General features: G+C 47.6%; 2 protein-coding genes across 3 annotated transcripts; both read left to right on the top strand.

Annotated features, from left to right (window-relative positions):
* Positions 1 to 8,070: 8,070 nt before the first annotated feature.
* mkrn1 (makorin, ring finger protein, 1) lies at positions 8,071 to 24,114 on the top strand. Of its 2 annotated transcripts, none has more exons than XM_080492201.1 (9): positions 8,071 to 8,139; positions 8,459 to 8,745; positions 10,492 to 10,623; positions 16,925 to 17,106; positions 18,660 to 18,880; positions 19,683 to 19,897; positions 20,149 to 20,259; positions 20,718 to 20,862; positions 23,105 to 23,898. In XM_080492201.1, the coding sequence occupies exons 2-9, from the start codon at positions 8,672 to 8,674 to the stop codon at positions 23,315 to 23,317; spliced, it is 1,293 nt and encodes a 430-aa protein (XP_080348327.1). In that variant the 5' UTR covers positions 8,071 to 8,139; positions 8,459 to 8,671; the 3' UTR covers positions 23,318 to 23,898. The 2 variants fall into 2 exon arrangements, with proteins under 2 accessions (XP_080348327.1, XP_080348328.1); XM_080492202.1 differs by lacking the exon at positions 8,071 to 8,139 and adding an exon at positions 23,948 to 24,114 and having other exon boundaries at positions 8,584 to 8,745; positions 23,105 to 23,245.
* A 1,092-nt stretch (positions 24,115 to 25,206) lies between these two features.
* On the top strand, positions 25,207 to 26,397 carry tmem121b (transmembrane protein 121B; the record flags this gene model as incomplete). Its single annotated transcript, XM_080491567.1, has 1 exon — positions 25,207 to 26,397. The coding sequence occupies one exon, from the start codon at positions 25,207 to 25,209 to the stop codon at positions 26,395 to 26,397; it is 1,191 nt and encodes a 396-aa protein (XP_080347693.1).
* Positions 26,398 to 27,707: the final 1,310 nt, after the last annotated feature.

Here is a 27,707-nt window from a genome sequence, read left to right as displayed (position 1 = left end):
TGGGTCTGAGGGCCTGTGTCCTGCTGGGTCCTGTGTCCTGCTGGGCCTGAGGGCCTGTGTCATGCTGGGTCTGAAGTTCTGTGTCCTGCTGGGTCTGAGGGCCTGTGTCCTGCTGGGTCTGAGGGCCTGTGTCCTGCTGTGTCTGAAGTCGTGTGTCCTGCTGGGTCTGAGGGCCTGTGTCCTGCTGGGTCCTGTGTTCTGCTGGGTCTGAGGACCTGTGTCCTGCTGGGTCCTGTGTTCTGCTGGGTCTGAGGACCTGTGTCCTGCTGGGTCTGAGGGCCTGTGTCCTGCTGGGTCTGAGGACCTGTGTCCTGCTGGGTCTGAGGGCCTGTGTCCTGCTGGGTCTGAAGTCCTGTGTCCTGCTGGGTCTGAGGGCCTGTGTCCTGCTGGGTCCTGTGTTCTGCTGGGTCTGAGGACCTGTGTCCTGCTGGGTCTGAGGACCTGTGTCCTGCTGGGTCCTGTGTTCTGCTGGGTTTGAGGACCTGTGTCCTGCTGGGTCTGAGGGCCTGTGTCCTGCTGGGTCTGAAGTCCTGTGTCCTGCTGGGTCTGAGGGCCTGTGTCCTGCTGGGTCCTGTGTTCTGCTGGGTCTGAGGACCTGTGTCCTGCTGGGTCCTGTGTTCTGCTGGGTCTGAGGACCTGTGTCCTGCTGGGTCTGAGGGCCTGTGTTCTGCTGGGTCTGAGGACCTGTGTCCTGCTGGGTCTGAGGGCCTGTGTCCTGCTGGGTCCTGTGTTCTGCTGGGTCTGAGGACCTGTGTCCTGCTGGGTCTGAGGGCCTGTGTCTGCTCTGCGTTCTGCTGTGTCCTGCCGGGTCTTCTGACCTTGGGCTTACCCTGGGTTATTTTAGTTGTATGAATGCGTAGGAGAAGTTTTTATCTCCATAAATTGTCTGATCATCTGTTTCTGGTGATCTGATTTATTTGATCTTTTCCTGATTTGCTATTTTTTGGTATTATATTGTCAAGCCTTTGGATAGTTTTGTTTAGTTTGGTTTAGTTTTCAGGCGATGGCATATAACCTGTGATATTCTTTTGTTCATTCCATTGGAATGAATGTGTTTAGGATTAATGCTATTTGGTTTATTTCGGCTGTGTGATTGGAGGGAAGCCCCTTTTTAATTGCCTCTTTCCTATTGTTCAGAAGCTGAGTGTGAAGGTGGCACGGGTGTCCTTGGGTGGCGTCTCCATCCTGTGTGATGTGCTGTGCACCCCTGGTCCCGAGTGTGTCCATCACACTTTGAGTGTATGCGTGTCCTTTTGAGATCCTCACCTACCCTAGTTGACAGTTCACCCCACTGGAAACCTCAGTTCTGATGAGGCTGGCCTCTTGCTCTCTTTTTAGTGTATGAATGAGACTCTTAAAATTGTAAGTATTTGCTTAATAAAATTTTAACTTCTTTGAAACAGAACCACGTCTCCTGCTACTTAGTAAACGAACCTGAGTGTCCTTACCCATACTACCACTGGTACTCGAGGTGATTTAATTCCCTGGGTGGCGTCTGGATTTCAGTGTCTGGAGTAAATACATGTTGACTCTCTCTAGCTCATATACATCTTACCTCCCCTGTCTTGCTACATAAAGAAAACTGTTGATACAAACTCCAGGAAACAGTTGATTAAAACCACAGAAAACCTTCGATTCAAACTATGGAAATCTGTTGATTCAAACTATAGAAAATTGTGGCCACAGGATGTTGAATATTTCTCCTCTTTCGCCTGTCGTCATCAAGCTGTGAATTGTGACGTTTGCAGACGGTGTCTACGTTCTGAATAAACTCCCATCCTCAGTCAGTGGTTGTAGTAAGTTCACGGGATTTAAAATGCAGAATAACTAAGGAAAGAGCTTTATTAAGACACATTTTATAAGGTAAGTAAAAGTCTACTGATTATTCAAAAGCCTGTGCGAATAAGAGTTGCTGAGAACAAAACACACACACACACACACACACACACACACACACACACACACACACACACACACACACACACACACACACACGGGGATTCCAATATTGCTGAATATGAAACCACATTGTGAGACACAAACTCTTCATGGTAGTGAAACTGATGTTGTGAAACATGTTGTTGTTCCAGTGTTTTCTCAGCTACAATCAGTCCGACCGCGAAAGTAAGAAGTGGAGTTGTAGTTGAAGTTGAAGTTGGAGATGTCCCACAGGGGGTGCTGCAGTCAGGACTCCTCCTCCTCCTCCTCACTGCTGATGAAGAGTTGTTTTCAGGTATTTCCTGTCACTCTCTGCCCTGTTGTGTTTTGTTTCCACCTGGTGAGTCAGAACAATGAGCCACGAATCCAGAACCTTGTCAACCGGCTCAGAAACAGCAGAGGGAAGCTCGGGAAGAGGAAGCAATAAGTTACTGATTGATATCAAGAGCGGAAAAGCTTAAACGCAATACAACCATTGCTTCTAGTTACATGGACGTTTTCACTTGGCGTTGAATTCAACGCTGCAGTTATAAAATATTTACTCTAAAATGATGTAAAATTTGTTTAAACGGCTTTTCTTCTTCTCATAAACCAACAGTGCATGTACAGTGTGTTATGTAAAGAACGGAGCCTGGGGGTCTGCATGTGGCCCCGGTCTGATACGAGGACCAGTCTGATGGAAGTGACCTGCAGGGTCCCTCACATCCAGACTCCTCAGTTTAGAAAGTCTTCAGGGATTACCTCAGTGTTCCCAAAGTATCTGTAATCTTGTGTGCAGCTCTTCACGGGAACACATGAAGAACAAACGACATTCATTCACAGATATTACAAAAAGCCAAATATTTACACTGGTTGTACAATCCCCAAATATTAAAGGAAGGGTTTCACACAAAATCATGAATAATGACTGTGCTATGATCGCATATTCCAGAAAATAATAATCATCCAGGACAACGATGGTTTTTTTAGCAGTATGGTTTAAAAAAGAGGTCTTCAACAAGAGGTCAGCCACCTCTGGGAGTTTGTAGAGATACTGCAGGCCACACTCCATAAATGGAGGAAAGACTTAACTTTATTCAAAAACACATAAATGGGTAACAAATAAAACATTCAATCATCCTCATAAGCAATACAAAGGAGACAAACAGCCTGAAACCAGAGAATGGTTTCACACTGTGTGATCAACAAAAACTAAAATCAACACAAGATCACACACAGTTTAAAAATTCATCATAGGACAGTTTCCCTCTCTCACGGAGCGCAGGCAGGACCTGCCCAACTCCCCACACTGAATAAAAAACATCTAAGTTCAATTCAAATTCAACTTTATTTCTGTGGTACCGAACACAACGCAGTCACTTCAGGATACTTTTACAGGGAAAAAACCCAACAATTCCACTTGAGCCAGCTTAAGCAACTGTGGAAAGGAACTGTCGGCCTCGCCAACCCAACTGGGAGCTGGTTCCTCATGAGAGGAGCCTGAGAGCTGAAAGCGCCACCTCCCCTTCTACTTTTTAAAAAAAACAACCTGGGAACCTCCAGTAAGCCGCATTCTCAGAACAGTGGGGTGCACAGACATTTTGGGGGGGGGGGCAGCTGCTCAGTGAAAACTAAGGGTACCGTGTGCAGCATGTGGAAACGCCGTGTGCAGCATGTGGAAACGCCGGCTGCCTTACTATAGCAGTGTCAAAACAATCTTCCCTCCATCGCTCCTCATTTTGATCACCAGAGAGCACTGTTTCTGGAACTGTCCGTGAGCCTGGCGCTGCTCTGGACTCTAACATTTATGCTTCTCTGCTGCCTGTCATGTATTCTGATGATCGAACTGCCTCATCGTCCGTGCAGGTGGAGGCTCCATTGCAGGACAGCAGAGAGAATAGAATAATGACAAGAGTAAATGCGTCACAACACTCCAACTAACACCAGACTGTAACTGTCATAGCCTAACTTCAATACCACACTGCATAGCTGTGTTCTGCAGACAAATTTTAATTGGGTAATTATCATTGTCAAAGGTTTCATAATGGCCTATTAAGGTAAATGCAAGATTACCGCAAGAGTTCTAACATAGAAATAACCACTTTGTGGACAGCTTTTTACTGCCCCATGGGGCCACCCCCGGCACCATGACTCATCCTGAGGCAGAGGCCCAGAATCCCCTCGGAGCCCATCCCCCCCCCCCCCCCCCCCCCTCCCTATGTGAGTGAGTGTACATAATGCGTTAAAAACAGGTCCACCAGGTGTGGGGCATTAAAATGAGTGTGAAGTGTGGGGTGATTGTGATGTGATGTAGGAGGCAATGCAAGTGTGCGCCTGACCAGGAAAAGACAGGACAGGGAGGTGCTGCTGACCCCCCCCCCTCCCCCCCCCCCCGCAACCCCAGCGCCCCCCACCATGCGCCCCCCCCCCCCCCACCCACCCACACACCCACACACCCACACACACACTTTCTTTTCCCTTTCATGTTTAGGTATACTGCTATTGATAAACGAAAAGGGACCAACAGTATCAATTGGTGACATCACAACAATGCAGATGGCGACTTTTTCTGTTTGACATTTATAAAATAAATTACTGCAAGTGTTGTATTTGGTCTAAACACGACTTGCACAATAGTAAATATTCAGCTATCATAAATAGTACGATAGCTTCACGTGCTGTACCAAATTATAAATTTGGTACAGCAAATTATAAATTTGGCAAATTTGGCAAATTATAAATTTGGTACAGTCTGTGTGTTTAAAAAATGAGAACTTTGGTAAAGGCACTTAATCGTCCACAGGGCTACAAGCAAGTGCTCTAGCACCACCTAGTGTCTGTCTGTGCACACCTCTGTCTGAGAACCAGTGCTGTTTGATAAAACGGTATGGAAGCGAATATGGCTGAAAAATCCATTTGAAATGTATTAACAGAAATACTTTTTCATTTTACATTTCAGTTAATTCCACCCCGGTCAGTGCAGCAGCCAATCACTGACAGGTTCGTACGTGGCAGCGGTAATATATCCAATCAGCAATGTGGATGTTGATGCTGCAAGGGCCCCATGACGAGGCTTTCCTGGGGAACATCACATGACATAAATGCCAGAATGCTCTCTCACACTCACACTCACACTCACACTCACACTCACACTCACACAACTGCATATACAGAGTAGTTCATAAAGTACAAAGAGGGGGTGCGGGGTAAACTTCGGCTACACTGTATTGATGCAGGAATTGTGTATACGTTAGTGTCTTCTGGGTTCTGCAACTTCCTTCCTCAATCCTAAATCATGTGTTTGAGGGTAACTGGTGACTCTAGAATGCCTGCAGACATAAAGTGTGTTTGTTGTGTAGTTTGCCTTCACCCACGATGCTCAGCTGGATAAAACCAGATACAACATAGATGGATAGTTGTATAAATACATAATCACTGCATTTGACAGAAGCTGAGTAAACAACACAAAGTGATTGAAGGCTTTCGTATTATGATTTAGAAGTTACACGTGAGTATTCCAATTCCTTGCTTCACTTTGTCACGTTGCAGCCACTGATTGTGTGGATGCAGGTGCTCTCTAACAGGTGCACTGTTAAAGTACGTTCCTGCGAGGACAGCCTCCGCTGCAGCGTTCGCCTGTCTTCCGTTTGTTAGCCGGGAATAATCAACTGCAGCCTCGATCAACCCAGTGAGCCAGTGGTCTGCTTCAGGCCACTTCCTCTTCTGAAGACAATGGGGCGAGAGAGAGAAAGAGAGAGAGAGAGAGAGAGAGAGAGAGAGAGAGAGAGAGAGAGAGACATCGTATCACGGGGTCCTGTCATTGGTATGAAAGACAGGCTCAGATGTGCAGGGAGATTCATGAGCTATTTGCAGGACGGTTAGAGGGCGACAGGAGAAGGAAAACAAGCAGACATCAAGGAAGACATCTTTTTGACCCCTGCTGAAGAAGATCTGTCAGAACAACGACCACATTGCATATAACTTGGTGTACCCGTGGTGTGTCACATTGTGGTGTGTCATATTGTGGTGTGTTATATTGTGGTGTGTCATATTGTGGTGTGTCATATTGTGGTGTGTCATATTGTGGTGTGTCATATTGTGGTGTGTTATGTAGCAGAAGCACGAGCGTTTCAGGGAAGACTGACATCAGAATTGCAGCAAAGTTGCTGAAACCAAAGTGGGAAGTGGAGTCAGCAGGACCTGCAGTCCCCAGTGGATCCCACTCTATTAATTCCTCGCTTATTTTGAAGATAAAGAGGCTGCTGTGTGGAAAACAATGGCCCCATTCATGTTGTTGAAGTCCCCGTGTCTACTGTCCACGGGGATGTCAGAGGTAGCCAAAGTCAAAGGCGTCAAAAGTTAATGTCCTGGTTTTCGCCATATGAAAGCATCAGTGAACAGTCCAATAATCATGGAGCCCCTCCATCAACACACCAACACCCAGGAGCGTCCGTTGGGCCTGAAGCTATTTTTGTGACGAGGGCTGTCAGTCCACACGTTCACTCTGACTGATGTGAGGCGCAGATGAAGACTGTCACTATGGCGGAGGGGACAGAGCCGTGATAATTCACCCCGAGGCGGAGCAGCCTGACCTAACTGAGTCCGTCACCCAGTCTGAGGCGCGAAGAAACTTTTTCTTTCATTTCAAATAAATATGTTGAATTATTGCATCAATCCTTCTCCTTTTAGAAAGATTTTTTTTTTTTTTTACAGTAACAAACCGTCCTTGTTCTAAGTCCACTTTTCACAGTAAAAATAAGAAATGAATTGTCATAATTTACAAATTAATGTGAATTCTGTATAAATCAGGATAAACATCGCTTTGATTTGGTCACAGTGATTTTCTACAGCATCAAAACTTGTCATGTGTTCTTTTTGACTAATTTCCTCAATGCTGTATGTGCAGTACCATAATTTGGTCTTTGATTTGTTGACGCGGTAAAAGTATTTACTGGTATTTTCAGTATCACGACTTTTAGTCGTTTGTGCTTTTAGTAAATTTTATCATTGTGTCATCCGATGTATTTTAAAGTTCTGATGATTCACAGTCACGAACTGGGAAGAATTCTAAGTATTTACTATGAATGTACAGACGTTTCCCACGGTGTTGTTATCAATGTGTTGTCATCAAGCTTTGCAGAATGTTGACGACGACCAGTTCACGGGAAAAGCAGGAAAACGTCTAAAGAAACACAATTTCACAATATACGAAGCATTAATACTACAAACTACACAGGAATTGACGTCAGAAAGTAGACGCAACTACGTAAAAAAAACAAGGTGAGGAAAAAAAGAACAATCATTATTTGAATTTGAATTCGTTCACCAAATAGTCACAGGACGGAATCACAAAGCAGCTCCAGCCTCTGTTTGGTTTAATGCTGATCTGAGGAGGTGGTAGGGGTCAAGTGTCATGCTCATGGACCCACAGTGATGACCTGTCTGCTGTGGGAATCAAACCTGTCAACTTCCAGTCCCAAGTTCAGTTTTCTAGCCTCGAGAGTCTCGACCCAGAACCAATGCCCGTGGCTGCCATGTAATATCGCTCTGTCCATCCAATGGGAGTGATTTGAAGTTCCGATCCTTCGTCAAGGACACGTCGACATGGAGGGCAGTGGGAGACGGGAATCGAACCTGTAACCTTCTGATTGAGAGACGACCCCATAAACTGTAAAGATAAAAAATAAAAAAGTCAGATGGAACCTTATATTTCAGAGTCACATATCTAACATTTCACACTTTATCGATATGATTAAAATACACAACAAAGGGAATTAATATATTGTTATTGTGAATGTTTAAGTTTCTCCAAAACTGGTTATATTGAATTAAACATGCTGACCACTTGGTACAGATCCATTCATTTCTACCTAAATTCTCCCTGTGAAACCTCTTCATCCCTGTATCAAACGATCAGTATATTACGGTGGCCCAGAAGGGCCAACAACACAAGACAACAACAAAAGCCACAACACACCAATAAAAGTTCCTAAAAGTTCTCCAACTGCTGCGTCCTTCCGATGTGGCGTTATGTTGTTGTGTTGCGACTGTTGTGTTGTGGCTTTTGTTGGTGTTTATTGTTATTGGCCCTTCTGGGCCACCGTAGTATAAGACATGAAAGTTTCTCCGTGAAACGACGCCTCCACCGGCTGTGACTCACCTGCAGTCTGGTTTCGTTTCGGGCTGTGGTCAAGGTGTAGTCGACTGGAATCTTTCCACAAGGTGCACAGGGTCGTTGTTGTTTATGTGGCACGAAAAGCGAAGTGAATAAAAACAGTAAATATCGACTCACCAGACCCACTTTGCACATTTCAGCTGTATTTATTTCCAGAATAAAAGAAAAGATATAAAGTCGTTTATATACAGAAATGTTAGCTCAGATGGATTTTATTTCTTGTTTTATGCGTTTTATTACGCTTGTAGGAATTAATCTGAGGCAGGACTGTGTAGAAGTGACTCAAAAACCCATTTGCCATGTTAAATACAGCTTAAAGTTTATTAAAGCTACTATCTCTATCTAACCTGTCCTTATTGCGTGCAGAAGGCCTTCGATCGGGAGACACCGGGACAGCGCCCGGTAGCCCAGATGGCCAGTCCGCCCCTGTGTGTGTGTCATACACTCGGTGTTTCTCGGTGTACTCGGTGACCCTGCGCTCGGCTATCTTCGGGTGTCGTCGGGCTTTAATGCGAAAGCAGCCGAGCCGCGGCGGAGCTCTCCGGAACATCCGGCTGTTTCCTCTCAACATAAACAGCTATGGCGGAGGCAGCAGCAACGGCTACGGGGGCTTCAGCGGGATCCGGAGGCTGGACAAAACACGTAACCTGCAGGTGAGACAGCGGCACCGGGACGGCGGAGGTGGTCCGGTGTGTGGCGGGCCCGGGCAGCGGCGGTGCGGCGCCGGAGTCCGGCGGTGGTCGCTCTGCTGAGCGTTAGCTCGCTGCTCCGTGTTGTTGTGTCTGTTGTTGTTGCTGAGAGGAAGGTTAGCATGGAGACTGCAGGCCACACACACACACACACACACACACACACACACACACACACACACACACACACACACACACACACACACACACACACACACACACACACACACACACACACACACACACACACACACACACACACACACACACACACACGCTTTAAAAACATTATCATCATGCTTCGTAACACATCACCTGTTAGCCTCCACGTCCACAATAGAACACACACACACACACACACACACACACACACACACACACACACACACACACACACACACACACACACACACACACACACACACACACACGACCTTTAGTTCTGTCAGGCATGCAGTGGTCAGGTGTGGTTAATTGTTGGATTCAGTGACTGTAAACAGCAGTTTGGGCTCTTCAGACAAACACAAAGCTCAGCTGGACATTCAGCCTTCATTCAGTCTGGAGACTGAAACTGGCTCCAGGACACCAGGCCTGGACCGCATGTGAACCCCAGCTTGGTCTCACATCAGGGTTAAATGTTGGTACCAGTGTTGACCTCTGTTATCTGATTGTAAACAGCAGTTGGGCATCCACCTGAAGGCTCTGCATACAGTCTGCACAACAAAAGTGGCTTGAGGACACAAGGCCTGGACCACACACGCTCCAACCATACTGGATGTTTACTCAGACATATCTAGTAATGTATTAAAGTCTACTTCTTCCCTGTGGAGAAAATAAATAACCATATCATAAAGTACTTTTTAGCCAAAGACACAGATGAGGACAGTTTTCTCAGAGGTTATGCGAAATGATTTGTGATGCTCAAAATATTCTGTCTTCAGCAAACAATGGTAGAACAATATCTACACTCGTGATAGAGTTAAAGCCTGTATAACACAATAACAGCAGAGAGTGTTTCTCCACTTCCTTTCAGGTGTGCTTTAAATTTTTGATATCTGTGTTATCTGCTCACAACATTACAGAAAACAGAATACAGCAGTAGTCTGTGTAATGGCGATGTAAACACCTGCTGGATAATGCTGGGCATGTTTTTCATTTCTTTCCCTTACTCAGCCTAACTTAAGATATCCGTGCCTTTTTCATGTCAGTCCAAATATAAATGAACTGTCGACCTGCTCCCATTCAGCTTATAGTTAACCCTTTAAAAAGCACTCATTAAAATACTCCCAGAGGGTGATGAAAGTATAATTTCAGGACCTTAAAGTGAGATTTCACTCATTCATGCACCACTGACCAAAACGACACTCAGTCCACCAATTCTGGCGTTTTTAAGTCACTTAAATGGGATAAACTGAGTTAGACTAAACCACTTACATTTAAAAAACCTTAACTTTTGAAGCATTCAGTCTCTGTTTGCAAAGGGACGCTAGTTTCATGAGCACATCCATGGTTTTCTTTTTCTTTTATGTGTTCAAGTTAAATAGAGCAACCCAGTGCACTTTCTCGGAGGCAAAGGTGTTTATTAGCGGTATTTGATCATGTTTCCTGTCGCAGAGGTTATCTTAACATGATTATTTCCTGATATAAGATGAAGCTGAACATAGTTGTAGTTTAACAGTGAAAAGAAACATCTGTGTCTTTGTGTTTCAGATACTTCATGCATGGTCTGTGTAAAGAGGGAGACAACTGCCGATATTCTCATGACCTGATCAGCAGCAAACCTGCAGCCACCGTGTGCAAGTTCTTCCAGACAGGAAACTGTGCGTTTGGAGACCGCTGCAGGTAACAGTCCCACTTCGAGACGTCTGAAGTTTATTCTGAGCCGACAGGCTCGGTCAGGTGGTCTCACATGTCGGCTCAGCTGTATTGGAACTGCTCTGTTAAAGCGGATGCGACACCCGAGTCTGCTGCTCATGTCCGTCTGTGTATTCCGTCTCCGTCTGTCTCCGTCGTCTCCGTCACCGTCGTCTCCGTCACCGTCTGGATATGCTTGGATTAACCATTGTTGGCTTGCAAACTCAAATTCATGGTAAATATTAGTCCACTTAGATTTGATCTTTGATTGCTTTGCTTTTAGGTTTTTGTATTTATTATTTGATAAATGAATCATTGTTCAGTAGAGATCTGAATAATCTTTTTTTATTAACTTGGTGGACATGGAAGTGAGGCCGCATTCACGCCAGTGGTCCAGTTCGATCCGGACCAGGGATCATGTCAGGGATAGTCTGCTTCATTTGGGCCGGTGTGAAACTTCACCCAGGTTCTGATCCGGACCAAACAGTGCTGCTGTGAAAGCATCCCGTCACCAGACACCCTCACTGGGCACTTTATTAAGTGCAGCTTGCTGGTTGGCACTGGGATTTCTGAAACGTTCCTCAGACATTTTGGTCCATTTTTTAAAATAATTTCTCACAGTTCTGCAGAATTGTAGATTGAACCGAGATTTGTGGACTGTGGAGGTCTTTGGAGTCCTAACAAGTCATCATCATGTTCAGAAAGATGGTCTTTGTGAGCTGCTGGAAGCTGTGGAAGGCTCCATCAGAAGTTGGTCTACTGTGGTCCATGCTCGGGTAGACTGGAGTTTAAACTTGCTCAGTCGTTGCGAAGAAAAAGAAAATCAAGTAGCATCACAGCAGCAGCAGCATTTATATTGGAAAAATTAAGGTAAATGTTTTGTAGTTTTGCTGGTTGTAGCATCATTTTACAGACTAGATTGCTCCCTCTGTTGAGCCCGGGTCCAGTTGAATAGTTTAGTCATTAAATGTGGTTTTAAGTGATTGGAGCTCCACGGTCACGTCAACTTGTCTGCTAGTGAATTTTAGTGCTGACAGATTGTAAAGCGGTGTCTTCCAGACATGTCTACACACTGCAGGACGCTATGAATGGGGGTCAGAGCATCTGTAGTAATAGGGTTCAAACATGCTGTGATAGCTGCATTCAGAGGGGATTAGACTCCCCTCTGTTGTCAGGCTTGAGTGTACCCAGACACCAGCAGCAGCATCCAGTGTCTGCTGCATGTCTGGCTTCATCCAGCGCACCTAGGGCTCCAGGAGCATCCAGCGCACCGTGGGCTCCAAGAGCATCCAGCGCCCCGGGGGCTCCAGGAGCATCCAGCGCACCGGGGGCTCCAGGAGCATCCAGCGCAACGAGGGCTCCAGGAGCATCCAGCGCAACGAGGGCTCCAAGAGCATCCAGCGCAACGAGGGCTCCAAGAGCATCCAGCGCACCGGGGGCTCCAGGAGCATCCAGCGCAACGAGGGCTCCAGGAGCATCCAGCGCAACGAGGGCTCCAGGAGCATCCAGCGCACCGAGGGCTTCATGCTAACAGCAGCAAGGGATGCCCCACTTTCACAGACTCCTTCCTTCAGAAAACCCCCTCTTTACTAGATGGTGCTCATGTGTTGATAAGTCACATTCCTTCATAATGTGATGGATCTGCATTAAGAAGGGAGGCTCATTCTGTGGGTGACCCCTGTGGGGGCAGTGTATCGGGGCTCCAGAGAAAAGCTCTCACTGTGGGGGTTTATTATGGCTGAATTCCCCCGGCTCTCTCTATTGTGACGGGCTCTGTCTCGCTCGCTCCTGCAGCCCCCAGGGCCAGACACGGTGCACTGCAGCCTGCATTGCAATTGCATAACACTGTCTGTCTCTCAGAGCTGCCCGCTCCTCCTCCTCTCTCTCTCTCTCTCTCTCTCTCTCGCCCTCCTCCCCTTCTTCCTCCTGTGCTGTTGCTGTGTTCCCCAGGTTCACTGCCGCTGCAGCAGCCTCCTTTTTGTTTGTGTGTGCACAGATCCAGCCCCCCTCCCCTCCCCTCACTCTCTGGTTAACAGTGTGTTCTGATGGAGAGACAGCCAGGTCACTGTTTTACACTGCTGTACATCCTGGTCTCCAGCACAGGGTCCACTCAGGACTGGGTTCTGTTCATCCTGCACTCAAACAGCGTCACACATGGTCCCGAAAAACTGGTTAAATCTGTGTGACCACTCTGTACTTCCATCTCCTCTTCACTGTCGGACCATGTTATCTGCTGTGATGGCGTCCTCCTCCATATAAATATTCTACAAATGGAGCAAACCCAGCTTCGTACTTGTTGAAAGGTTCAGATTGGATGGATTGAAATATTTAGGAACTGTCTTTAAATGGTAAGGTGACATGAAGTTGGAAAGTTTACCCAATAAAGTGGTTCCCTGTGTGGAAGGCAATGGGAAGACATTCCCAAGGTGTCATCCCAGATAGACGCTTCCCACATAGACGCTATATACACACGTGGACACTATTGTTGGAACCCCTCTGTTAATGGAAGAAAAACCCCCAATGGTCACAGAAATAACTTCAATCTGACAAAAGTAATAATACTCAAGAATTCAATGAAAATAAAGCAATTAAAATCAGACATTTCTTTTGACTTGTGGTTCAAAATAATGAATTTAAAAAACAAAGTCATGAAACGGGCCTGGACAAAAATGCTGGTACCCCTAGAAAAGATTGAAAATAATTTCACCATGGGGACATGTTCAACCAATGTGTGTCCTCTGATTAGCATCCCAGGTGTCTACACACTTCTAATCAGTCAGTCGGCCTATTTAAAGGGTGAAACGCCGTCACTGTGCCGTTTGGTGACATGCTGTGTACCACACTAAACAGGGACCAGAGGACGCAAAGGAGAGACTCGTCTCAGCAGATTAGAAAATAAATGACAGACAAACATCTTAAAGGTGAAGACTATAACACCATCTCCCAGCAGCTTGATGTTCCTGTGTCTACAGTTGCACATGTTAATCAGAAATTTAAGATCCACAGGACTGTAGCCAACCTGCAGGTGGAACATTGATGACAAAGTGAAGAGACGGATAATACGAATGGTAACAAAAGAGCCCAGAACAACCGCCAAAGAAATGAAAAGTCAACTCCAAGGTCAAGGTACATCAGTGTCAGATCATCTGTCGTCGTTTGAGCCAAAGTGGACTTCATGGGAGACGACGGAGGAGGACACCACTGTTGAACGAATCATAAAAAAGCCAGACTGGAATTTGCCAAACTGCATGTTGACAAGCCACAAAGCTTCTGGGAGAATGTCCTGTGGACAGACGAGACAAAACTGGAACTTTTTGGCACATCAGCTCACAGATGAGGAAAAAAAATCGCAATTGGATTATTTTCCAAAATCGTTCAGCCCTAATCTGACATAGGGTGTCTTGAATCTGTCCAATGAAATCTCAAGGTATTGTAGAGAGAAATGTGCTGCCCGGTTTCAGGAAGCTTGGTCTCAGTCGCAGGTCATGGGTCTTGCACAGGATAATGACCCAAAACACACGGCTAAAAACACCCAAGAATGGGAAAGAGGATTTGGAGTTGGACTATTCTGAAGTGACCTTCTATGAGCCCTGATCTAAATCCTATGGAACATCTGTGGAAGGAGCTGAAACATGCCGCCTAGAGGAGGCACCCTTCAAACCTGAGACATCTTGGGCAATTTGCTCATGAGGAATGGAATACCTTCTCAGAGTTGCAGAAGTCTCATTGAAAGTTACAGAAATCGTTTGATTGCGGTGATTGCCTCAAAAAGTTGTGCAACAAACTATTAAGAGTATCATCATTTTTGTCCAGGCCTGTTTCATGAGTTTGTTTTATAAAATAATCCTGTTGAGTCACATTTCAAAAGCAATGTCTGATTTTCTTTGCTTCATTTTCATAGAATGTTTATTTATTATTACTTTTGTCAGATTCAAGTTATTTCTGTGACCAGTGTGGGTTTTTCTTTCATTCATTTCTAATGAAAGAAAATCTTTCATTTGTGCCCGAACATCTCACTGCAGGGGCTCCTGCAGCCCCATGAAACTCCTCCCCCATTCCTGCTCAAAGGACACTGATAGGGCTTTTCCACCAAAAAGAACCAGGTGCTAGTTCTGGACCGGCGCTATTGCCAGTTCTTAAATGTGCACCTCCAAAGAACTGGTTGATTTTTCATTGTCAAGGGAGCCGAGTGAGAACCGGGTCATTGAGTCACTCCAAAACGTCTTACGTCACCGCATATGTAGCCCCAAGCACTTCTGTGGAAAACCTGCGAGAGGCAGCATTGTGCCGAAAGTCATCTGAATAGCCGGAAAAAGGATGAGGAATATGAAGAAGAAGCATGCAGTGCCCGCTGAACAGAAGTCCACACAACGCCAACAATGGCGATGCTTATGGTGTTTCTGCGAGCCATGCTCTCCTCTCCATTGTTGTTTGCTGTCGATTTCAAAATGCCGGTACAGCGTCTCTTCTGCCTCGTAGGTCAAGATAACTCATAACATATTCAGTCTCATTCATTCATATAACCAGGACAGTATTTACGTTGGACTCGGTGATCTTTGGAATGTATTTTCCTGCGAGGGCAAGTGAGACTTTTACCTGTTTTACCTTCACAGACCGATGCAGACCTCCGAAAAACAATTGAATGTGTTGATTCTTATAAATAGACTGAAAACCTAAACACCTGAATCGTTGTTCAATTTAGAGCAGAAATATGAAGTTTTTGTTTCCAATACTTCCAGAGGGTTTTATTCTTCCTTCTTTCAGTGTGAAGCTGCAGTAGAAACTTTTCATCGTCACAAGTGACTCAAACACTGAAACAAGCAGGACAAATCAAATGTTTTCAGAGGGGGAGGTGAGATCCAGACTTGACCTCTAATCCCTCCCTTCCCCCAACTCACACTCTCACACTCTCTCTCACTCACACACACACACACACACACACACACACACACACACACACACACACACACACACACACACACACACACACACACACACAGGTCCTCCTCTGATCAGTCTGGAGAGCTCCAGCTACATGAAGCTGCCGTTTTGTGTCATGGTTGTGGGGTTTCTCACTCCCCTCAGTTATCCTGGGCCGCTGCACTTTTGTGAGCAAACTAAATTGCCTCTATAACATCACAATTACAACATCTGCTCATTTGAGAGCGGTATCTCCCAAAACAAACACTGACCAGAGAAGAAGAGCACGAGAAAGTAGAAACGCTCATTGATGGGTCGGGACTGAAAGCGGAAATCCCCCCATTTAGCAAGCAACAGCGATATATGGTCTACATCCATAAATCATTGAGGGCTTTCCTCACGTCACCACGTCTGATTACCACCCAGAATGCACTGTGCTCTACTTCACGTCCACTCGCTCCGTCCACTGATGGTCCCTGACATGTTCACCGGACGTCAGTTCATTTGCAAGTCAACCGAGAACCACGTTGTCAAATGGACCAGAGTTCATTTGTTTGATCCAGATCAGAGTTCAGGGGAGCTTTCACACCAGCCCAAACGAAGCAGACTTTCCCAGAAAGTCCCTGAAATGAACTTTGTTCTGAATCGGACGGCTCTTATGTCTCTGTCCTTCTGTGGACCTGCTGACATTCAGAGGGACAGTGTGCTGAGCTGCAGCACGCTCCGCCCTCTCCACCTCCACCTCACCCTGTCCACCTCAAATTCCAAGGGACAGCCTGCTGAGCTCCAGCATCCTCCGTCATGCTCACCCAGCTCCCCCCACCTCGTCGCCCTCGTCCTGTCCACCCTGGCCCTGTCATCACAGGACTTCACAGTAACAAGAAAGCCTCATTCTTAAGAATTAATAAAGCTATTCTTCTTCTGGAAGAATAAACCACGCCTCAAACACAAGCTTTTATTTCTTTCTTCTTCTTACAGGAAGAATCCACTACAGACTTGTGGGCCTCACACTTGAGTGGGCAGGACTACTTCTGATTGGTCGGATATGTTAAAGACGTCGCCATGCACTGAGCATTCATCTCTGCGTGTTATCAGTGTTTGGTCGGTCTGTCATAATGCTGAGGTTACCAGGATGATGCTTTCGTGACATCAGCTCTGAAAATGTTTGTTTCAAACTCTCCAAAGTTTGACGTTACAAGAAGTTCACACTTTTTCAATTGGAGAGTAAAACGTCATCGTCGGCCTGTTTTGTTTATGGATTTATTTGCAGTGAATTTGAGGAGGAAATACAGTTCATGCTGTTAATTAATTTGAATTGTTGAGTGAATCTCTGACGTTTTGAGTTGAATATTTCTCTGCTGCTCCTCAGGTATGAACACAGTAAAACCACAAAGAGCGAGGAGCCGCAAACCTCCCAGACGCTGCCGCTGCCTTCTGCCTCGCTGGCCGGTCCTTCAGAGCTAGAGTCCAGCGGGACGCCGCCAGGATTGGGGGCGCAGGACTGGGTGAATGCTGCCGAGTTTGTTCCAGGCCAGCCGTACTGTGGACGGGGTGTGTGATACTTTCTATTAAATCTGCTCGATGGGGTTCAGCCAACCTGTTCATCGGGGTTGTTACCAGGTCCGACGGCGGTCAGCTGTGTAAACTGACCCTTTGTGTGATCAAGGTGTGCCAAGAGCCAAAGAAAGATGGCTCAAGCCAAAGATGGTCCAGTAAGAAGGCAGCAATACAACCCGAGATAATAACATAACCTGCAGGATCATTTTATATAAGCTGGGCAGGTTGAAACCTTTAATGAAATATAAGTACATTTTACAACTGAGAATGCAGTAAACACCCTGGAGGACCAGTTTTAGACCACTTGCAATATTTTTTACTACCCTGTTTATATCGATAAAACAGGTTAAAAAAAATATTCAATTCAACTATATTTAAATAGTGCTAAATGCAGCACAGTCATTTGTCATTTCAAGGCACTTTTATAGAACAAACCCAACAATTACACATGAGCAAGTGGTGGATATGGTGGAAAGGGAAACTCCCCTTTTTCAGAGGGGGGCGGGGGGGTTCGGGAAAAGTCTGCTTCTTTTGGCCAGCTGTGAACGCTCCCCTGAGCTCTGACCCGGATGCAACAAGTGGACCCTGGTCCTCTTGAAAATGGTGGTCTCAGTTCTCATAAGCGGGCGGGGTGGGAGGACGTGACGTAGAGCGCAATGCATTTTGGGTATTAGAGAAACAAAGTTAACGGTGCGAATCAGAAGAAGTGGACCTTGAAAGAAGAAATTGAAAAATATCTCACGGGCAGACATGACGACGTACAGAGGAAGAAGTAGGTTGGAACCCGGCCTTAAGCCCCTCCCTATTCTTTGATCCTCAACTTGGTTGTCTGAAAAAGTCTCAAGACCGCAAGAAACGTTTTACCATCAAATTAAACAAAGATGGCCAAATGCAATGCGCAGCACTGGGCCCTGAATGTCTCACGCAGGAGCTCAAGCAGAGTGTCCAACTTCCGTTGTTTGACATTTTCCTTCGTGATGGGGGCCACACCCCGACGATAAGTCGGCCTTCAGCGAAATTAATCTATTGTGTGTGTGTTGTTCTCTGGAGCAGCTGAATTCTAATCTTTTGCTCTGCCACCATATGTCAGGCTGATAGCAGAACACACTTATTAACGCTTATTAACAGCGCCCCCAAACCAGCAGCTGATGTAACTGCATGACTTTTTGCCGGCGGTTTGATCGGGTCTCAAAATGCAGCGTGAACACAAACCAAACCAAATGAAATCCACAGGAAAGGCTGCTATACTAGAAACTAAATTAAAATCAGAATGTTCTCTGTAGCGGAACAAAAACCCTCAATAATCAAATGCGGATTGTAAAATATCTCAATCTTTTTTGTCCGAATGTTTACTCGTAAGGGATTTGATAACTAATCACAGTTTTGATTTAAAGTAATTATGTAATGCAAAAATAATTTTAAATGTGACAGAAAGACGTGACTATTTATGATGAATTCAAATAGGCTGCGCTGAAGTCCCTGATTCAACCAGGCTGGATGGACGGCAGCTGAAATCCGTGAGTAATGAGCGGGTTCCTGTGTTGCAGCTGAGCCGGCGAAGGACGGCTCGGTTCCTGTCATCGAGGAGCCGGACCGTGAGGCGACTCCAGACAACAAGGAGCTGAGGAAGCAGCTCTGTCCGTACGCCGCCGTGGGAGAATGTCGGTACGGAGTCAACTGTGCCTATCTGCACGGGGACGTGTGTGACATGTGTGGTCTCCAGGTGCTGCACCCCACTGACAGCAGCCAGCGCTCCGAACACACCAAGGTAACAGCTGCTGGTCCTCCTGCAGAACTCCGACTGCTTCCCTCTGGATCTCACACACCCTGTCTCCGGCTACTCCTCCACCCAGATCCCACTCAGTGTGAGAGCTGTGAGGTTTAATCTCGTCCTCCCGCTGCACGAGAATCTCTTTGAGAACTGATTCCTGACTTTCTAGAGGGAAAAAGTTAAATATCCAGATATGATATTATGTTGTTTCTGTTTCATACTCTGTGTAGCAGTCTGTTTTGACAGAGTGGACATCGTGGAGGGTGCTGCCCTTTAAGCACTGAGAACTGTCCTGTATACGTCTGTCCTGTTTAACGATGGTCAGTGTGAGGAAGATGCTCTATTATCTGGATGTTACTGGGCGGAAGATGCTTTATAATCTGGATGTTACTGGGAGGAAGATGCTTTATAATCTGGATGTTACTGGGAGGAAGATGCTCTATAATCTGGATGTTACTGGGAGGAAGATGCTCTATAATCTGGATGTTACTGGGAGGAAGATGCTTTATAATGTGGATGTTACTGTGAGGAAGATGCTCTATAATCTGGATGTTACTGGGAGGAAGATGCTTTATAATCTGGATGTTACTGTGAGGAAGATGCTCTATAATCTGGATGTTACTGAGAGGAAGATGCTCTGCTAAACTCTGGATAGAAGTGATGCTGATGCTGGCAGTGAGACTTCCTCCATCTTGTCATCTGTGGGACTGAGCTAATTGTTAATGCTCAGTGTTCTATTGAGGAGATCTGTAGTTCAGCTTCACCTCTCCCCCCCCCCCCCCCCCCCCCCCCCCCCCAGGCCTGCATCGAAGCCCACGAGAAAGACATGGAGATCTCCTTCGCCATCCAGCGCAGTAAGGACATGATGTGCGGGGTGTGTATGGAGGTGGTGTTTGAAAAGGCCAACCCCAGCGAGCGGCGCTTCGGCATCCTGTCCAACTGCAGCCACTGCTACTGTCTGAAGTGTATCCGCAAGTGGAGGAGTGCCAAGCAGTTCGAGAGCAAAATCATCAAGTGAGCATGTCCTCCTGTGTGTTTGCCAAATCAGAGGGAGACTTTACCGAAGCTTTTCTAAATGATTCTACAGCTTGTTGACAAATAACAAATCTGCTAATATTTGTAAAACTAACCTGCATCAGGCTGATCATGTGAAACTTATTTCGCCATTTGAAACTTGGTCCATTTCCACCCTGACGTCAGAGGTTCGACTGCAGGTCAGCACTTAACGCCACGGTTTCTCCCTTCTGCCCGGGCTGCGTTTGCAGGTCGTGTCCAGAGTGTCGAATCACTTCCAACTTCGTCATCCCGAGCGAGTACTGGGTGGAAGACAAGGAAGACAAACAGAAGCTCATCCAAAAATACAAAGACGGCATGGGGTACAGACTCGGCGACCACGAACACCTCTCCTCAGTCCAGCTCACATGCAGCACAATGTGACCTCTGATCAATGACTCCTCGGGAACCTGAAGAACACATTTCACACACTGTTCTAACTGGTTCTAGTACAAGTTTAGATCAGCTGAACAAGCTCAGAAGTCATTTCACTCACAGCAAAAAGCCACATTCACTGACGACCATATTCACTGAGGGAGTTCTGCAGCCTTTATGGACGTTTTGACTGAATTTACTGTTTTTACTCACGGTGCTGCTGCAATGCTGACCAGTAAGCTTCCTCTCACTGGCTCCACGATACCCTGATCCCAGTCCAGTCAGATCCGTCTAATTAAAAAAGCAAGTTGGTGTTTTCTTGTGGGTCCGTTTGGGCCTCCTGGTCCCACAGACACTCTCTTTTTTCTCCGTCCTGTGACCACGTGAACTTCCTGTTCCTCTGCAGGTCCAAACCGTGTCGGTACTTTGACGAGGGCCGTGGTACGTGTCCTTTCGGCTCCAACTGCTTCTACAAGCACGCCTTCCCTGATGGACGGCTGGAAGAAGCTCAACCTCAACGCAGACAGACCGGCTCAAACAGCAGGAACAGGGTAACTCATCTCAGTACCATGACACACCAGCCCCACCAGCTCCACCTGCCCCATAAGCTCTACCTGCCCTATCAGTCCCCCACTATATGTTCCCATAATTAGTGTGATCCAAACACCCCAAAATCCTCCCGGTCCGTCTGAAACCTTAGTTAGAAACACTTGCAGCAGCACATTTCTTCTCAGAGGAGTTGAGTTGAGCTGCTTCACTGCATCTAGGACCTGAACACCAGTTTGCTATGAATCTGGAAGAGTCATGCGGCCTTTCTTACGTATGAAGACCAAAAACAGCCACTCGTGAGAAAAACAAATGGTTGGAGGTAGATTATTTTCTCACCATGCACTTCAAAAAAAAAGGGTTTAAATAGCCGGCGCATGTGACCGACTGCTTCTGCAAAGTGAAACTATACTTCAGAATCGGCTTTAGTAGCGAACACGTTCTTTCTCTCTTCGCTCACAAACACTGTGAAGTTCTCAGTATCAGGATTTTGAAGAGACCTGCAGCGTGAGGCTCTCCGTCGCTCTCCCTCACTGACTTTCTACGAAGGAGTGTGAGGGACACAGCCACCGATCCCAGAGCTGCTCCTCCGCTTGAGATCTCACTGAGAGGGTTGAGCGGTCGCTGGGGGACAGATGATCCACAACAGAGAATGAACCAAACCAAATGAATGATCTTTAGAAAGCTCTGCTGCATTGGCTGGAATCGAACCTGAACCTCCCTCTTGACGGGCGAGAATTCTACCCACCGGACGGCCATGACTATGTTTGTTCAATCGAGTTCTACTCGACTTTAGTCCCCATGTTCGCTGTATATAGTGGCTCATTCCACTATAGATGTTCAAAAATGATTAGAGACTCGAGGAGGCCTTTCCACTTTATTCTCCACATTGTAGTTCCGGTTTTTTGACATTGGAGTTAAACTTTTTTCCCGAAGTGCACGATGAAAGAATAAATCTACCTCCTATCTACCGAGCTGTGTGCAGATCGCACCATGAAACAAGTGAAATCGTGCGACTTCCCTCTAAAAATCGTGCGTTTGGAACGAAATCCCCCAAAGATTTTTCCGTCCCACAACCTCTGTTTTGACAGGTTTTTCCATCCTCGCTGCAAAGCTTCTATTTGGGTTTGGCTCCAGCGTGGCGCTCCAGCGTGGCGCTCCAGCGTGGCGCTCCAGCGTGGCGCTCCAGCGGGGCGCTCCAGCGTGGCGCTCCAGCGTGGCGCTCCAGCGGGGCGCTCCAGCGGGGCGCTCCAGCGTGACGTCGTTTCATAACTTATTTCTATTGGTTGGTTAGTTGATGAAGGTGGCAGCAGCGTCACCGTCTCCACTAATTTCTGATGCTGTCAGAATGTTGTGGCAGGTTGTGTTTGGTTAAAGACTAAAGACGGAGGACCAGAGGTTCAGACCAAAGACCCTCACCACCATTGTTTTCTTTTGTCTGGGACGGACGGAACTGCACAGTGTGCGGGGGGGACATCAGACACAATGTGTGTGGGACTCTGGGCCCTGTGAAGAGCTGGTGGAAGGCTCAGTCACCTCCCGCTGTGCTGCAGCGCCCCCTGCCTGCAGAAACAGCGAGAGCTCGACATCTTCAGCTCTTGGAATGTGTTAAGTGTTGGCCGACACATTTTTTTTTTTACCCTTTATTTTCCCCCCTTTATAAAATAAACAGCTCAGTTTGTGTCGCGTTCCCACAGTAACGTCTGCCAGGTGTCGTCAGGGCGCCTTCAATAGTGAACACAGTCGTGCGGGACATGCCGTTTCTGTTCCAAACCTCCCGGCACCACCTCTCTACAGAGGAGCCGCGGAAACACAACTTCTTCCTGTTTGAGTTCCCTTAACATTCTAATAAGTGAGGAAATACAGAGTGGAGCAGCGTCTCCAGGTCTGCTTCCGTTTCATTACAAAACCGTGGAGGAAAAGAAACTTCTCCAGTCATTTTCTGTTTTTTCACTCAGGTTTGTACTCAAGGAGTTTAAAGTTGAAGTTCAGAGAACGGATGGAGCGTCGTCAACAAGATTTTAACCTGACCTTGGAGTTTTGGTTTAGATGTGGGAGCAAAGTGCTGACCGAAGCTCAGATCAGGTCGGATTCTGTTGTACAGAGCGGAGGTGTGGCGTGTTCACTTTAACACATCGCGTGAGAGGCTGGAGCCAAAGACACAGAGTCTGTGCTCCTGGTGGCTTTTTGTAGAAATGATGGTGACGGTATTAAAGCCCGTTGGAACTGTTTCTCCCCCCCCCTCAGAACTCGCGGCGGACACCGCTCTGGGACATCTTCGACGAGAGGGAAAGCACGGACTCCTTCGACAACGACGACGAGGAGATGGTGACGTTCGAGCTGAGCGAGATGCTGCTCATGCTGCTCGCCGCGGGAACCGACGACGAGGTGACAGACTCAGAGGACGAGTGGGACTTGTTTCACGAGGAGCTGGACGATTTCTATGAGATTTACCTATAGCAGCCCCCCCCCCCCCCCCCCCCCCCCCCCCCCATGTATACTAGACACTAGAATGGACTGTCTTGTGCGAGTGATGGACAGTAGCTTTCCTCCCGCCCCCCTCGTATTGTGGCAGTGCCTTTAAGCAGGCCATTAATAACTGAACTTATACACCAGAAAAAAAAAAACTGAAAAAAAAAAAAGTTCCAACAAGTGCTCGTGCTAAACATTTTCTAGACATCTATTCTCGTGAGTCTTTCTCGTGCGGTTCTTGTCCAGATTGGAATGATAAAAAAGAGGTCAATATGAGATTTAACAAAGTGATGACTTTCTCCAGATACTAAACGGCTCAAGTTTCTCTGTGGGTGTGGGTTTGACGTGTTGATCATCTCCCAGGTGTTTGTACATACGGAGACTCTAAAGATGCACTTCAGCTTACTCAGCACCATTTACTGTACCTGTCAGGGCATGTTGTAAGATTTTTACATACGGTTTTTGAAGGCCGGCACCTTTTTTTCTGTTTATTGAAGCTGCTGATAGCCGATATATTGTGCTGATGTTTAATGAAATGACAATAATCACTTTCTTGTACAGTAGAGTATATCCAGTGTCCCGAGTGTGCTGTTTATTCTCTTTGAACGGGTCCTTTAGACGCCGAACAAGCTTCAGTCTGTCTGAGAGAGAGAGAGAGAGAGAGAGAGCCGGGCCTGATGCACAAGCTTCAATTACTGAGCAGCTCAGAGGTCAAAGGTCAGCAACACACGGCCCCCCGAAAAATAGATTTTTACTCTTTAAGAACTTTCAGGTCATTGAGAAAAAGATAAAAACGACTGAATACAATAATGACAAAGTTCTGCAGTTCTTTGATTGTTGACCTTAAATTCATGAATGCCAACATGCACGGCACGCAGAAGTAATTTCAAAAGCACAAACTCCTCCGAGCTCCAGGAAGAAGTTCCCCGGTTCAAAGGTGTGTGAAGCAGAAGGATTACAACTCGAAGAGCCGGCGAGGAAGAGCTGAGCTGTTCAGTAGTGGAGAGCGTGTCCAGGACCGGTTCTCGCCGCGCGGCCCGCAAAACTCCCAAGACTCAAAAGTCTGTCAGGTGAAACCTTCCCTGAGTGGATCCAGTGTCCTGTGGAGTCCTCTGGAGGACGACCAGTCCGCCCGAGGAGGCGTCCCCGGGACGAGGAGTCGTACACTGACTGGGTGAGCTGATCAGAAGTGACTGTAGGATCCAGATGCAGCTTTGTGCCGCAGACATGTTGGACTCCGTCGGAATGCATATGTTTATACAGAAATGTGTGTTTTCTATGTTCCACAGCCATCCATCCTAACTTGAAATTAAAGTTTATTATCAACCTCTGGCGTGAGCGTGGTCTCTCGCACCGCGATGCCGCGGCGCGTCGATCTCTTCGCTTCCCTGGTTTTGTAAGAGTGAGATCTGGACAGGAAGTCAGAAAAGAGGCTAAAATCTCTGAAAAATATTTTCCACATATTCAGGAAAATTCTTCTGAGAAAATAAGATTCTAATTCTGACTTCTGAGCAGGTAAAACAAATGTCATCTATTTTCTAAATGACAGCTGGAGGTTACTTTATAACAACAGTCTGGCGAGAAGAAAGTCAAACTTGTGATCAGGGAAACAACAAATGATTGTTTTCAATGAAAGTTTGTCCAGTTTTAATGTGACGAAACAGTCCAAATGATAAAACATCAATAATAATTGATTCAAAACAAGAACACATTTCTTTCTTCTGGGACTTTATTCTTCTTCAGTGTGAATAAAGAAAATAAGAATGTGATGAGTGTGCGCCCCCCCCCCCCCCCCCCCCCCCCCCTCCTCCTCCTCCCCTCTATGAGAAGCACCAGGAGGAGGGAGACGGAGCAGAAGGAGGCTCCGCTCTAATACAATGATCTCTGAAACCGGCTCCGTCCATCCACAGGCCGACTATCTGCGCTCCGTGCCCAGCTCCTGCCCTCCCTCCCCGGACTCCTCTTCCTCCGAAGCCGGCCAGCCGCTCGGGAGGCGGAGCCCGCAGACCAGCAGCGGCAGCCCGGTCCCGGACCCGGAGGAGGGCGGCAGCAGCAGCATCCAGCCCCTGGTCTCGTCGTCCGCGGCCGCCGACAGCAGCATGACGTCCGGGGAGCTGGCGCAGAGCGCGCCGCTGCTGGCGCAGCCGTCCCGGAGCAGCGCGCTGTACAAGGCGCTGTGCTTCGTGCTGCTCGTCCTGCAGGGCGGCGTCCTGGACTTCTACCTCATCATCTTCACCGACCTGTCCTGGTGCTCCTGGATCGCCACCGACCTGGTGGTGGTGTCCGGCTGGGGCATCTTCTTCATGAAGAACGCCCGCAGCAAGCGGGAGCGGGCCTGCGGCTTCCACCAGAAGAGCTCCATCTTCGGCTGCAACCTCGGGGAGTTCACCTACGCCTACCTGGCCTGGCTCATCTACGTGATCGCCTGCACGCCGAAGGTGGTGCTGATCCTGGAGACCTCCATCCTGGACCTGATCGCCCTGAAGGTGCCGTGCGGGCTGACGGGCTTCAAGATCGCCACGCTGCTGTCGGCGCCGCTGCTCTTCTGCCTGATCAGCGCGGTGATCGAGGACCTGAACGGCTCGACGCGGCACCGCGCGCACGGCTGCTTCCTCGGCACGTGCCTGGACCTGCTGGACAGCTTCACGCTGCTGGAGATGCTGCTGCGGAACGAGCTCCCCGGAGCCTACCTGCGCTACACGGTGCTGGCGGTGTACTTCGTGGCCCTGTTCGGCCCGGTGCTGTGGCTGTACGAGCTGACCGCCGCCGAGCTGCGCTGCCGCTGGCTGTGGGCCCGGTTCTGCGGCGGCCTGCTGGTCAACGCGCCGCTGCTGGCGGTCCGCTGCTTCCAGGTGTTCGTCTACAACTCGCCGGTGCCCCTGTTCATGCTGAAGAACGTCTTCTTCCTGGCCTGCAGGTCGCTGGAGCTGCTGGAGCAGTGCGTGGCGGTGCGGGGCGTCCGGCGCCTGGCGGGGGGCAACAACCCCGCACAGTTCTCCCACTGCGTGTCCGAGAACGACATGTGTCCGCAGGGGTACGTCAACACCCTGGCTGTCACCCAGTCCTAGAGCCCCGGGGGGGGGAGGCTGGGAGCTGCCCCAGAGAGGGGCAACAAGGTCTGACAAGCTGGGAAACCCTACACACACACTCACACACACACACACACATATATCTGCCCCAGAGAGGGGCAGTGGGGGGCAACAGGGTCTTGCAGTGACAGGATGTGATCAACCTGCTGCATAAAGTCTCTAACAACTCATTTGGTCACTTCAATGTGTATTTGAACATCTTTAACAACCATCAGCTTCAGGATCTCTGAGCTCCACCTCAAACACCACCCTGCTCCTTTAACTTCAGGTAACCAAGGTGCCACACTCATAATCCGTATTTTCCAAAGAATTCTGGATTAAATGAAATTCCCCCTGAAGTAATAATCCTGGGGCTGATTTGTAATCCAGGATATTTGGATGTGTAAACACGTGATGGCATGTTTCTCATGGAATGCAGAGGATTCGGTTTATTCTGCAGCCTGAACAGCAGGTCATCGCTCCATCACTGCACTGCTCTGGTCGCTCCATCACTGCACTGCTCTGTCGCTCCGTCACTGCATTCCTGCGTGTTTCAGTCCCACTAAACGTTTGAAGGTTTGCTCCCATGAACCTGGACTGGGGTCCGAGGTCTCCTGGTGTTGTGAAGCAGCCTTACAGTCGTCCCTCTTCAGAACAGACCACCGGTGCTACAGTCGACCTCCAACACCTTTCACAGCCTTGACGACCCCCCCCCCCCACCACCACCACCACCACCACCACCACCACCACCACCCACAGCAGAGGAGCTGCTCTCTTGGAACAGACGACTGAATCGATGCCAAGTGCAATTTGAAGAATCCCTGGCCCTGAGCTCTGCTCCAGTGTACAGCCTTTCCTCCCTGGTTCTCCTGGTTCTGCCCTGGTTCTCCAAGCTGTGCCCATAAGGTGTGTGATGCAGTGCCGCCCGTCAGTGCCGTTACTAACTGGTTTTCTATGGTCCTTTTCACACAGACCTCCTTGTTGGGGGGTTTGGCTGTCTGACTGTCTGACTTCTTTCTTCGTGCAGGACGTGACAAAAGACTGTAAATGTACACATTTATTTCTTATTACTTCACAACACTAAGGATTTTTCTTTATTTTTTTTCAAAATCAAAAATAGAATTAAGTTTTGTACAAACACAGATTTTGTGATTTTAAAGACTAAAACACGACGCATGGTTGAGAATAATTCTACTGAACGTCTCACGTTGTCATGTTACGGGCGTCACAATATCTTAACCAATCAAAGTGCCATCTTCCCTTTAAGAGCAGTGAAAACACACCACCGACCTCAGACCTGATCTCCGCTG

The sequence above is a fragment of the Lipophrys pholis genome, assembly GCF_963383615.2.
Source record: "Lipophrys pholis genome assembly, chromosome: 22".
NCBI lineage: Eukaryota > Metazoa > Chordata > Actinopteri > Blenniiformes > Blenniidae > Lipophrys > Lipophrys pholis.
The sequence above is the reverse complement of the archived record's forward strand: the minus strand, read 5'-3'. Positions and strand labels throughout refer to the sequence as shown.

What these genes read in the sequence shown, in the direction of transcription:
- mkrn1 (XM_080492201.1), top strand. Translation starts at nt 8,672, where the DNA reads ATGGCGGAGGCAGCAGCAACGGCTACGGGGGCTTCAGCGGGATCCGGA. An exon ending in CCAGCCGTACTGTGGACGGG is followed by an intron (nt 17,107 to 18,659) that starts GTGTGTGATACT and finishes CCTGTGTTGCAG; the next exon opens with CTGAGCCGGCGAAGGACGGC. An exon ending in AGCGCTCCGAACACACCAAG is followed by an intron (nt 18,881 to 19,682) that starts GTAACAGCTGCT and finishes CCCCCCCCCCAG; the next exon opens with GCCTGCATCGAAGCCCACGA.